The following is a 12,503-nucleotide window of genomic DNA, read 5'->3' on the forward strand; positions in this document are numbered from 1 at the left end:
TAAATAATAATTGTACTCCAACCCTTAATTCAATGTGACACTTTATTTTAAATTGTCCATTAGTATATTGTCATTTAAACACAATGACATTAAATAACCTATGCATGAGAGGACTATATATAATTGGACGTTTCCAAAGTAGTTCTTACCGTTTTTACTTTACAGGTCACGTGTTAAAAATTTTAATTTTACCTAAACATATTTAAATAATTTTTATATTTAAATTTGGCCTACAACATTTTAACTTTAAACACACATCATGAACTGTTGATTGTCAACAACAATGGAATAAAATGAGAGCCAAAAGTTATCTCTAAAATATTGGAGCCCAAACAATATGCCAACGTATTAGTAGGCAGAAAATGGAAGCTAACAAATGGCATCACAAATAATTGAATTGGATATTCAGTAATCACCAAATTTATATTTATTTTAGTATCTTTCATAATTTTGGTACGTCTTGACAATCTGACAAGATTAAGACCCTATCAACAAGAGTAAGATTATAATCGAATTGATTTATAAAATATAAAGAGTATAAATTAATAAAAAAACATTTTTTTTATGTTTGTTTGGTAAACAAATTATCTAATTTTATTTTTGGTTTAGCTAGATAATCAAACTTATGTTTATGTGATAAACGATAAGCAAAATAATAATAGCTCAAATTACGAAATCAAAATCAAAATGATAATCTAATACTGAAGAAAATTCATGATAATGTCAATGTTGTAAGAAATAATTATTTTACCGGATTAAAAATTAAAAACTTACTTCAGAATGAGGGATTAAAAAGTATATGGTCAAAATTAAAAATAAATTATAGTGATAAGATAAATAATATTTTTTAATGGATAATATATAATCCTCTAAAATTTGAATTTGTTTAAGATAAATACAAACTGTATTACTATCCTGATCCTCAACATAGAATTTTGCAAATATAAGTACTAATTTTCAAACTAAAATTTTGTGTAATGATTTTGTAGATAAATACAAATTAAATTGTTAATATATAATAAATGAGATTTTCTAATCAATGAGAACTTTTATAACAATAAAAAATTCAAAAACACCAATAAAGAATTATTTGTTCAAAACTTTACCAATTTAATCCAAAAAAATATTTGCTATATATGTAGATAGATTTTATGAAATTATGAAAATAATATTGTTTCTATCATAAAAAAAAGATTTCAATGAATTATGTAATAAATATTGTTATACTTGTCATAAATTAGTTATTTGTTTATACTGTACATCAATGTAATTCACTCACCCCTCTCACGTTTGGAATCCTCCATTTCCGACTTTTATGCATGAAAATGTACTCTTTGCAGGTTTTGTTGGTCTTGTTAACCTTAAACAGTTAACACCCACCCCCCCATCCCCCTCATCAGCTGCTGGTTTTGCTTGTCTTGTTTAACCTTAACACACACCGACCCCCCCACCCCCTCTCTCTTCATCAGCTTCACACTTTTCTTGTTCCTAGTTTTATTATTAGCATATTGCCATTAATTCAGTAGTCTGTATGACATCCTATTCATTTATCATCGTCGGTCTTCCTTTGGTTCTTGGGACCATCTCCCACCTTCTCCCATTACTATAATCCTTCCAACTACATTTATTTGTTTAGGCAAAAATTCGCACCCGTTTTCCCAACACTATCCATCTCCTTTTCATCCTCAGGAGTAATTAAAATTCTCTCCTCGCCCTTCAAGCAAAGTTGCTTCAGCTTTTCTCTTTTTCCGCTTTTCTTGATTCCTTCTTGCTTCTGGGTTTCTGTGTTTTTTTGCTTTTGGAGATCTGTAGAATTAAAATGGGCTTGTCTAGAAATAGTTGTACCAGCTCCGTAGACGCCTCATTCTTCTCAAAGTCGCATGCTTTATGCACTACAGCTTCTGATCATGATGGGTTCTGTGAATTTGATGATTCTGAAGTAAAGTTCAAATCTTTACTGTACAAAATGATCTGGGATTTCGGTTTAGGTTGCGTCATTCCCCGCCGCCAGCGGCGGAGCTCCGGCGAGAATGAGGAGAAGGATGGTGATTGTGGTGGCTGCAGTTTAGAGCACAATAAGGCTTGGTTGCTGGCGGAGTCTGGCGGCTGTGGGGTGGAGGAGCCACACTCAGTCCACTCCTCTTTTAGGTTCAGTTTCTGTTCTCAGGTTGAGCTCGAGTCCATGACCGTGAATAATAGCTCTTCTGCTACTGTGTTAATGGTGAATTTGGACAATGGCTTGTTGACTGATTCCAAGTCTAGAGAGCTGAAATGGAGGAGGATTGAATCACTGGAGAGGAGTATTTCCCCTGTGGCACACTCTTTGATTAGGTTCAGCTATTCTGAAATTCTCTCTGCCACAGGAAATTTTTCAAATGGTACTCAACGATTTCTTTTGATTTCTTTCCTATTGATTTTGTTAAAGTTTCTGTCACCTGAATTGCTTTTGGTGTGTTGAGTAGGTAGAGTATTGGGGAGAGGGGCATTGAGCTGTGTGTTTAAAGGAAGAGTGGGAATTCTGAGGACCGCTGTGGCAATCAAGCGGTTGGATAAGGACGATAAGGAGTCTTCAAAGGCATTTTGCAGGGAGTTGATGATTGCAAGTTCTCTACATAACCGTTACGTCGTTCCGCTGGTTGGATTTTGTATAGATGCTGACGGGGGATTGTTTTTGGTCTACAAATATGTTTCTGGTGGAAGCTTAGAGCAATACTTGCATGGTATAATTTCGTTTTGTTTCGTTCTTTGTGTTTACCTAAGTAGTCTGTAGTGTTTATGAAAGTTAAGTGATTTGAGAAGTTATTATCAAGTGCAGAGAAGAAGAGGGGGATGACTGGCAGCACCGGACTCCCATGGTCAGCTAGGTATAAGGTTGCCATGGGAATTGCCGAGGCAATTGAGTATTTGCATAGTGGAACAGAAAGATGTGTTGTTCATAGGGACATTAAACCTTCAAACATCCTTCTTTCCTCCAAGAAGACACCCAAGGTAAGGAAAAGCATCATTTTCTTGGCTTGTGGAATATTAGTTGTACCTACCAGCCCACTAACTTGTTTTGCTCGATTCTTTTTTAGTATTGTTTAACTCCTTTAATGATTTTGCAGTTGTGTGACTTTGGTTTGGCAACATGGACGCCTGCACCTTCAGTCCCATTCCTTTGCAAAACTGTTAAAGGGACATTTGGGTATGAACTTAATGTGGAAGAAGCATGTAATACTAGTAATTATGTTTCTTGTTCCTACAGTAAACCAAGAGGGATTTCTTAGATTGCTGAATCTTGTAGGTACTTAGCTCCTGAGTATTTCCAGCATGGAAAGGTGTCTGATAAAACCGACATTTATGCGTTTGGCGTTGTGCTGTTGGAACTAATAACTGGAAGGAAGCCAATTGAATCGAAACGCGGACCAGGAGAAGAAAATTTGGTTTTGTGGGTAGGTCACTGCTTAATTTTTTGCGTTATTTGCCTCTAGTACATTACTTGACGGTCCCCATTTATTGGCCTCATCAGCTGCATATGAACACTAGTGCTGTCTAAGCACTAGAGCTACGGCATCTGTAATCTGGACGTAGTAATACATGCCTGTCTTATTTGAGGCTTGAGATAACATATCATAGGGATTGGGTTGTTATGTTGCACTTTAATTTAAATGGGAGCCCGGGACCATTCGTTACTTAGAAAACTATTTGAATTCTGTCTTCAGTTAATACATCACTCTCAACTGTTTTCATCAAATAATGCATTTGCATCCACTGAAAACGTCATCGGTTAGACGATTCTAATGCATTTCTCGTATTACCATTTCAGGCAAAGCCACTGCTGGAGCAAGGAGGTGTAGAAAAGTTGCTTGATCCACAGCTAACATTCACCCAAAAGAACTCTGAGCAGATAGCCCGGATGGTTCGAGCTGCAACTGCTTGCATAAACAATGAGGAGTCTAGGAGGCCCGGGATGGGCGAGATTGTCAGAATACTGCAAGGAAAAGAACTCATTGGCTTAAACAGAAAGAAGGCCGTCTTGTCAGGTAACGGTAATGTACACGATAGCTACCCCCAATCATTGAAACGGACAAAGAGTGAAATGAAAAGTCATTTTGCATTGGCCATGCTAGGAGTTGAGTTTGAGGACGATGATCACCTCTACTGCCGGTGATACTAACTTCAAGAATCTGACCACCTTTTCTTTTCTGCTTTTATTTTCTCTCAAGTCTTTGTTTTAGATGTTTACTAAAAGAAACAAATTTAGTATTAGGGCCAGCAAGTTTGATTTTGTATAGAAATGATGTCGTGACAAGGTTTTTGTGATTGTATAGCCTGCATCCTCCCTTCCTTACCTTATCCGGGGAGAGATGGCATGATTTCTTTTGCCAAGTTAGACAAAGAGGAATAATTTGCAGATGTAGTTTGACTAATGTTATTTGGACATCATATTATTCTATTTTCCCTAAGGGCTCACTCTTCACTAGATCTAATTTTCTGTGTTGTGAGCATGTGCAATATTCCTTGTTCCTGGAGATAAATACTATGCCATGTGCAGTCAATGCAAGGTACCATGTGCTCTACCCCTCTTGAAAAATTCTAGCTCAGATTGGTCTTAAATTGAACAAATCTCATCATATGATACTTACTACACTAGTTGTATAATTGATACATAATCGAACCAGACCGATTAATCACATATAACACTTGCAAAATATTATTAGTTGCATATGGCCAAACGTGATTCGGACAAAACCCATAAATGCAATAGCCTTGATTTAATCAATCACCTACTCAAGTTTGAATCCAAAACCTTCGGCAGGAGATCTTGAGCCCAAATCATGGGACTGTCTCCATGGGGACGACTTGCCTGCATTTGGTATGTAACAATTCATTCGGACCAAATTGATGTTCGGTCTTGTATTCCGCTTTAAATTCATATGTCATATTTATAATATTTTCAAATGACACAAAAAATCTATAGATGAATCTGTATATTTGAATTGCATTACAACACTAATTTAAAACCAAAAAAATCCAGACATTGAAACAAAGGAGGCCACCAGGACATCAACATAAGATCATTAGTACTAATAAAATTAATGCAAGCAAAAGGACATTCAAGTCCCAGGATTAATACGATAAATCCATGAGGATACCTATATATAGAAATAGCAAAAATACAAAACCTAGAATATCTTGGCAACGTCCTTGACTAAGCCCCTGTTTGCCGAAGCGAATTCAGTAAATTCGTCGTAGGAAATGTATCCGTCTTTGTCTGTGTCGATCTCATCCATCATGTGCTTGACTTCGTCCGGACTGACGCAGCCAAGCTGCTTCAGGGCTTCCCCCAGCTCCACCGCCGAGATTTTGCCATCGCCATTGGCGTCGAAACGCTTAAACAGCCGTTCCCAGTCGGCCCTCTCCTGATCATCAGCCATGCTTCTACGAAATGCTGTTCTTTGCAAATATTTTTGTTAGGTAGGGAAATTTGATGGGAAGAATGTGTGAGGTTGGCTTATGATGAGATCGTTTTCTTGCAGCCTATGGCCATCCTTGTGCCTCGGGATGAATTCATCGTATTTGGCCATCCAAATTTAACGTTGGAATTACACAAAAATTAGTTATTTTTAATGGGACTCGGAAGATTTCTGGACCTCAGAATTGGATGTGAAGGATCTTGTGTTTTAATTTAGTTATATATTTTACTGAGATAATTATATTTATACTCATGATTTATAGTTTATTAACATAAATAATTATATCTTTTGTGTAATTATAAAAATCACATTTGATACCAAAAAAAGAATAGTTTGTGTTAATGTTGTTGACGATTTTAGAAAATGTATGTGCAATTTTCTAAAAATCAATGATCGTTTGTGTACATAACGTTGATGTGTCTTGTAGACGTAGGAGTAATTTTTCAAAAAATAAAAGTAATTAGTGTAAATAAACCATAAGTCATTAGGTATAGATGTAATTATCCTTATTTTAATTTTTAAAAAGAATATAAATCAATCATATGACGTCACATCCATTTTATTTCTTTCTTTCTCTCTCTCTCTCTCTTTGTTTTCAGCGGTAAGAATATAATTACATAATATCTCAATAAATTAATCAATATATTACTATAATTATAAATAATAAAAATAATAAACTTACACAAAAAAGATAAATTTCCACAAGTAAAAGATCATATATGTATTCAGAGAATTCTCATCTTATTTTTCAACTACAAAGCTTGTCTACCAATTCTTAGTGTTATTCTCAGAATTTCAAGAAACAAACATGATAAATGATTGATCAGATCTCAATCAATAAGTAGTCATGGAGAGCTCATCTTGGAGTTGGAATCGTATTAGAGAGAAATAATTGGCCAAGTCTGTTAAAAATATTAAATATTAAATATTAAATAATTCTCCTCTCTATCAACGTCATACGACCCTTACTAATTGGCAAATGATATGCAATTATGCAAACATAACACGCTTGCAATTTATATACTTGCAACTTGAAGATATGACAATGGAACTCGACTGGAGAGGCATCACCTCTTTATGTGATCGAGTGTCTAAGTCCCCAAGTACATTGCAGACCGAAAATCGGGATGGTCCAGAGTCTAGACTGGATGAGACAATAGAACAAGTTTTGTAAATTGTGCACCTATGCACATTACCGGCTCTTGATGGAAAAAAAATGGGAGGTTTTGGATTTGGTCATACATCAGCTAGATATGATGTTTTAGAGAAGAAAATCTATGCTACTGACTTGAGCAGGGCACTGTGTACAGTTTCTCGAGTCGGCAAAGCTGGAATAGCGCCTCTCTCCGTCACAGTCAAGGCACCACAAGCATTAGCAAATCTCAGAGCATCTCTCAGCCGACCTTCGTCCTGCAAAAGATTATTCATCGAGATTGTGTTGGGTGATTAGTACTGGTTATTGAAGTTTTCTTAGATGGAGATTAAATGGACTAAAATTCGACTCCGGTAAAGAAGATTTATCACCAAGTAACATTTGAAACTGTTTTTGGCACTTGAAGAGCAAGAACAGTGAGAGGTGATAGAACTATCTAAATATACTAGAAGGCAAATCCGTAGGTATATTACGAAATGGATGAGTGTACGTACATATGAATACAGTATTACCAAGTACTGAATAATTGCAATTGTTCTTGGTTTTCTCAAGCTTAGACAATGATATCCGGTCTAGAATAGTCTTAAATTCGTATTTTGCAACATTTAGAGTCATCTGTTGTAGCTATAAAATTTTACCTGTAGCAATGAGGTGTCAGAAGCTAGCTGTGATAGGATTCCGGCTACAAAAGCATCGCCGGCACCTGTGGTATCTACAGGTTCCACCTTCAGACCCTTCACTCTTCCACTAAACTCCTGGAGAAGGCAAATCCAAGAATGATTAGAAACTCTGCCACAACAAATCAAAACAAATGTTTAAGAAAATGATGAAAGAAAAATACTGCATGCCTTGCATTATTTAATATCCTGCAGTTGTTATAACATCAGGGTGAATTTTTTAAGCACTGTCACCTATTAGAGAATGAACAAAAATAGTGGGATTTTACTAAGTTTGTGAAGGACTCGAAGTATAGACAGCAGACCTTGGTGTAATATCTGCAACCGTCAGGACCTTCGGTCACAAGGAGTAATTTCAGATTTTGATGGTACAATTTGCGAACAACGTTATCGTCATATGGGTCTTCTCCTTGTGTTAAAAAGCATATTTCCTCCTCGCTGATCTGATGTTTGCATCATCGAAACGTAAAGGTCAACATAAATGATCTGTATAACAGATAAGTTATAAACATTGGAGGCTATATGGTAATGAATAGGTTTGAGACTACCTTAATTATATCAGCGGTATCCCAAATGCTAAGGATGCCTTCTCTAGCACTTTCTGCAGACGGCCACAAAGGAAGTCTCAAATTGGGGTCATATGACAAGATCACACCGGCATCCTTCGCAGCTTTCGCGGCAGCAATGTGGGCCGATTTACAAGGTTCTGTAATCAAGCTAATCGAACCATAGTGGAATATTTTGGCCTGGAGGACATCAACAATCAACCAACAGATCAATCCTGCTCCGACAATATGGAAATCTAAGACCTTAAAGTTACAAGAACACCTCAATCTTCAGTTGAAGTTCACATAATGAAATAATTGATATACTTTTTTAAACACAACTCGACGTGTAAAAGTAATATGATTGCCTTCTCGCTTCTCCTTCCATCTTAACTTTCTTCAGCAATAATTTAGCTTCTGATAGTTAGTGTTGTTACCTTCTTAATCAAATCCAGGTCAAGTTCGGACTCCTGGAGTAACATATCAGCACTGGGATTGCGATAAAACATGAATTCGCGTTCTCCATCCTTTCTGAGAGTTACAAATGCTAAAGCAGTTCGAGCACCAGGATCAAACCTCATTCCTTTATTATTTACGTTGTTCTCCCTTAGAATATCAGCAAGCATGTAACCAAATTCGTCTTCACCAACCTGAGCAGAAACCAAAAAGAAGAGTATGTAACCTTTCAATGTTTTGAAATAATAAAAACCAACTAAAGCAACAAGAACTACAGTAGTTATTGCTAGTTGACTGTACAAGGAACTTTGGGATGCACGAAATACCTTGCCTATGAAAGCCGATGAACCACCAAGACGGGCAATGCCAACTGCAACATTAGCTGGTGCACCACCAGGAGCTTTCTTAAACGCCGGTGCTTCAGCCAAAGAGAGTCCACTTGTCGTTGGTACAAAATCAATAAGCATTTCGCCAAAGCAAACGACGAGAGGGGATTCATCCGATTTCAATGGTCCATTACCACTTTCTAATGCTTTCCCTATAAATTAAACAATTAGGAAACCAACATATCAAGCTGATAGATCATCAAAACTTCCCTTCTTGATTTAAACAACTCAATGCATTCCAAGACATGCCAAAGACACTTCCTGCATGAATCTCCTTTGTTATTCAAATTATTCGACATGTTTTTAGCACCCACCACCTAAAAGGCTAAAACATGCTTAACCGCACTAGTAATTAGCTAACTATGTTGTTAAACTAATTCCACTTTGTATCTCCTCATAGTAAAGCAATTTTAGCTAATCAAAGCTAAACAGATTAGCCAAGGTACAAACACAGAAAATCACTACGAGAATAACTTATTTTCACCTTGAAGCCTGAATCTTGCTGGAGACAATGAAGAAAAAACTGATGCTTTGACACTCTTTTTCCAGAGAAAAGAAGATGGGCTCAAGAACCGGAGGGACGGCCCAGAAGCTTGAGGACTCAAAGAAACAGAGTTGAAGCTGAAAGCAGCACAATGAAGAGCCATTTATCCACTTTCAGGACTGGGAAGAAGAAGGGAACGAAAATTCACTGATCCACTAAGAAAAATCTGCCCCAATTAATTCTTTCTTGGCGTTAAAATTGGTGGTCTGAGAAGGGGGAAAACGAGCAGACAACATGGGATTCATCGAACCAAATAAAGAATCAGCAAAAGTTCTCCAGAAATAAAAGATAATTCTTGGAGAAATCCATTTTTTTTCCTTCTAAAAAGAGAAAATAATAACTGGTTGGGGGTCGGAAGCGAGGGTACGAGGGGGGTTTTGCACTTTATTGGTTACTAATCCTGCGGAGAAAGCCAAGAATGAACGGGACAGCTTTGTTTTGATTTTGCTGTGTTGCACCAGCTGCTTTCATCTCTTTGGACAGCCAACCACCTCACACTCCTCAACTCTTACTGGGGATTGGACCCATTTTTCTTAATTCACAGAAGATTAGATTCGAGAAAACCTTTTCTTTTGGGAATAATTACACAATTTCTTTTATGAAGTTCGGAATAATTACATGTAGAGTTCATGTCATGTGTTTAAGAAATTATATTTAATATATCAATTTTTTTATTTTCATCTAATAGATAAATTAATATATTAATTAAAATTATAAAATTTGTTGATATCAGCAAAGAAAAAGATTTGAATGAAAATTCATATTTACCTCTTATTGATTTATTACTAACTTATTGCAAGTGAAATAAATTTTTCTAACAGAAACTACCATATTTATCTTCACATGCCGGCATATAAGAGGTATTTCTTCACCTTTATAAAGATAGTTTAGTTATAAAATATTTATTTGACCTACAATAAGTTTGTGAGTCAAGATAAATATAAATTTTCATTCAATTTTTTTGCTGATATCAACAAATTTAATAAATTTCATTAATTAATGAATCTATTTATTGGACGAAAATAAACAATAAAAGTAATAGGTATAATATTTTAAATCACATAACATCAACGTGTAATTATACCAAATTTTAAGAAGAATTTGATTTAATTTCAAACAATTGACATTTCACCCGTCAAATCCATATTTTGTATGTAAGTGTTTCATGATTATCACATATATCCCCTATTTTCAAAAAAATGAGATGTGTGTTAATCATTCAACTATTTAGTTTATTGCACATCGCATATAATATTTATAAATCAAGACCTATTTCAACAGCGAATTATGAATCATTTATTTTGAATTATATTTCATTGTTTTTGCATGTTCTGAATGGGTAATTTGTATATTCTAATGAATATGTGGGATTGAGCTTTTCGCCATTTTTTGTTTTTTTTCGTCCTATGAAATTCAATATGATCTTTCACTGTCCGATCTGTAGATCTTAATTTTGAACTCTCAAGCTATTTTTGCACATAATATGCAAATATAATTTGTGGGGTTACGATATCAAACACAATGGAACTACTTGGGAAAATTTGTATCTTGATGAGATAATTGGATAGATACAAGAGAATCCAAAAGATTTCGTAGTGTGGTGGAAGATAAAATTGGAACAAAAATAGACAAAAATGAAAATGATTTTTTATTTAAAGATGCAATAATTCATCGATCTTGAAGACAGACGTATAATTTGTGTATATTGACCCAATAAAATTGTACAAATATAGTCATCTCGAGTTTATATATTATTAAAAACTTAATAAAAATGGAATAGTGGAAATAATACCACTAATTTTGAATAAATAAAATCTATGGTGGATTGATTCTTGTGGACAAAATTGAATGTGAAATCTTCGTAAATATAAATACGATTGAAGAATTTCGTTTTAGATTGAGTTCGATCAGTGTATATATATAATTAGTATACAGTTCAAGAAAAATAATTATTTTATTATTTATTTCGAAATATTATTCAAATCGGACCCTGAACAAGATATGGATCATGCGAGCCCACATGAACCCAGCCCAAGAAAAGACAGGCTCACCTTTATCCGTCTAAACTGATTACCTAGCTTCTGAACTTGGCGGCGCACAATGCCCAACAACAGCCATTTAAGCCCATCATCAGCCCATCGCCATCCGAGGGTGAAGTGATGATGAGATTCACATGGCGCAATGCGCTGGCCCACACATTCCGTGAAGCGGCTTTAACTGAACCACGCCTTTGACAGGTACATGTCTCAATCATAAAACTGCCAGAGTGTGTTCTCTATGCCCACATTTACATTGTATTATTAGTATTAATAACTACTACTCTTCATTATTCCTTCTTTACCCTTTCGGCCCCAATCACCTGCTCCATGCTCCCACAAACCCTCACACTTGTCACTCTTCCTTGGCCCCACACTCTCCAATCAAATTCAGAGTTTTTCACACGTAATTTCTTAACCTATACAATAATATGAAAAATATCACTGTAAAAATAAAATCAACTTGTTGAAAATCAATCAGCATTTTCCAATGCTCCTCTCATAAGAGAGCAATGTTAGACGATGCGTTGTCTATCTGTTTAAGTAAAAGAATAAAAAATATTTATTTGCTGCACAAAATTCTGCTGCATTATTTACTGTTGTTCCTAAGTGATTGGTGATGCTGTGTACATGCTGACTTAAATATTTGAATGGTTCCTCCAATAAAGACATGCTATAGATTATCTTGAGAAAAATTATATGTGTTAACTTTATGTTTGTGCAGAGATAAATTTTAATTTTAATTTTAATTTTTTACAGAATTTGTGTAAAATTTACGTTATCAAAATAAAATTTACAAATTTCTTTATTAATTTATTGAATCCATTCTGGATTTATAGGTTTGTTGTCACTTGTCAAAGTTAGTTTGATTTTCACATGCATAGCTGCAATATTTTGACTAATTGGGTATTATGAAAATGCTGCATCCACATGAATTCATGTTAAAGAAAATATAAACAAAACCAATTTTGAATTTAGGGAGAATTCAACTTAAAATCTTTTTCAAATATACCTCATATTTAGTCCATATCTTATCAACTATCAAGTGATTGATTCTATCACTAACCATCATCAATTTTATGGATATATATTAAAATATAGTTTATTTAATTATCCAATACATATCACGGGCTTTATATTAATATTTTCAAATTGTAAAAATAATTAATGATCAATATACATGATATACGACTCCTATAATAGCTTAGCTATTAATAAATAATTCAAAGTATAGCATCGATATTTTTTTC

General features: G+C 34.9%; 3 protein-coding genes across 3 annotated transcripts; 1 reads left to right on the plus strand and 2 right to left on the minus strand.

Moving 5' to 3' along the window:
* Positions 1-1,436: 1,436 nt before the first annotated feature.
* LOC105177889 (putative serine/threonine-protein kinase PBL7) lies at positions 1,437-4,445 on the plus strand. Its single transcript, XM_011101174.3, has 6 exons — positions 1,437-2,378; positions 2,463-2,720; positions 2,816-2,988; positions 3,105-3,184; positions 3,284-3,431; positions 3,806-4,445. Exons 1-6 carry the CDS (start codon positions 1,820-1,822, stop codon positions 4,148-4,150), a joined length of 1,563 nt encoding a protein of 520 aa, XP_011099476.1. The 5' UTR covers positions 1,437-1,819; the 3' UTR covers positions 4,151-4,445.
* A 510-nt stretch (positions 4,446-4,955) lies between these two features.
* Positions 4,956-5,554, minus strand: LOC105177888 (polcalcin Bet v 4). Its single transcript, XM_011101173.3, has one exon. The coding sequence runs from the start codon at positions 5,415-5,417 to the stop codon at positions 5,166-5,168; it is 252 nt and encodes an 83-aa protein (XP_011099475.1). The 5' UTR covers positions 5,418-5,554; the 3' UTR covers positions 4,956-5,165.
* An 887-nt stretch (positions 5,555-6,441) lies between these two features.
* On the minus strand, positions 6,442-9,712 carry LOC105177887 (putative fructokinase-6, chloroplastic). Its single transcript, XM_011101172.3, has 7 exons — positions 9,158-9,712; positions 8,614-8,825; positions 8,269-8,481; positions 7,835-8,032; positions 7,592-7,729; positions 7,248-7,364; positions 6,442-6,866 (listed from the first exon to the last, which is right to left on the minus strand). The coding sequence occupies exons 1-7, from the start codon at positions 9,318-9,320 to the stop codon at positions 6,732-6,734; spliced, it is 1,176 nt and encodes a 391-aa protein (XP_011099474.1). The 5' UTR covers positions 9,321-9,712; the 3' UTR covers positions 6,442-6,731.
* Positions 9,713-12,503: the final 2,791 nt, after the last annotated feature.

This window comes from Sesamum indicum, linkage group LG9, assembly GCF_026168435.1.
Source record: "Sesamum indicum cultivar Baizhima isolate 11 linkage group LG9, ASM2616843v1, whole genome shotgun sequence".
In the NCBI taxonomy this organism is placed as follows: domain Eukaryota; kingdom Viridiplantae; phylum Streptophyta; class Magnoliopsida; order Lamiales; family Pedaliaceae; genus Sesamum; species Sesamum indicum.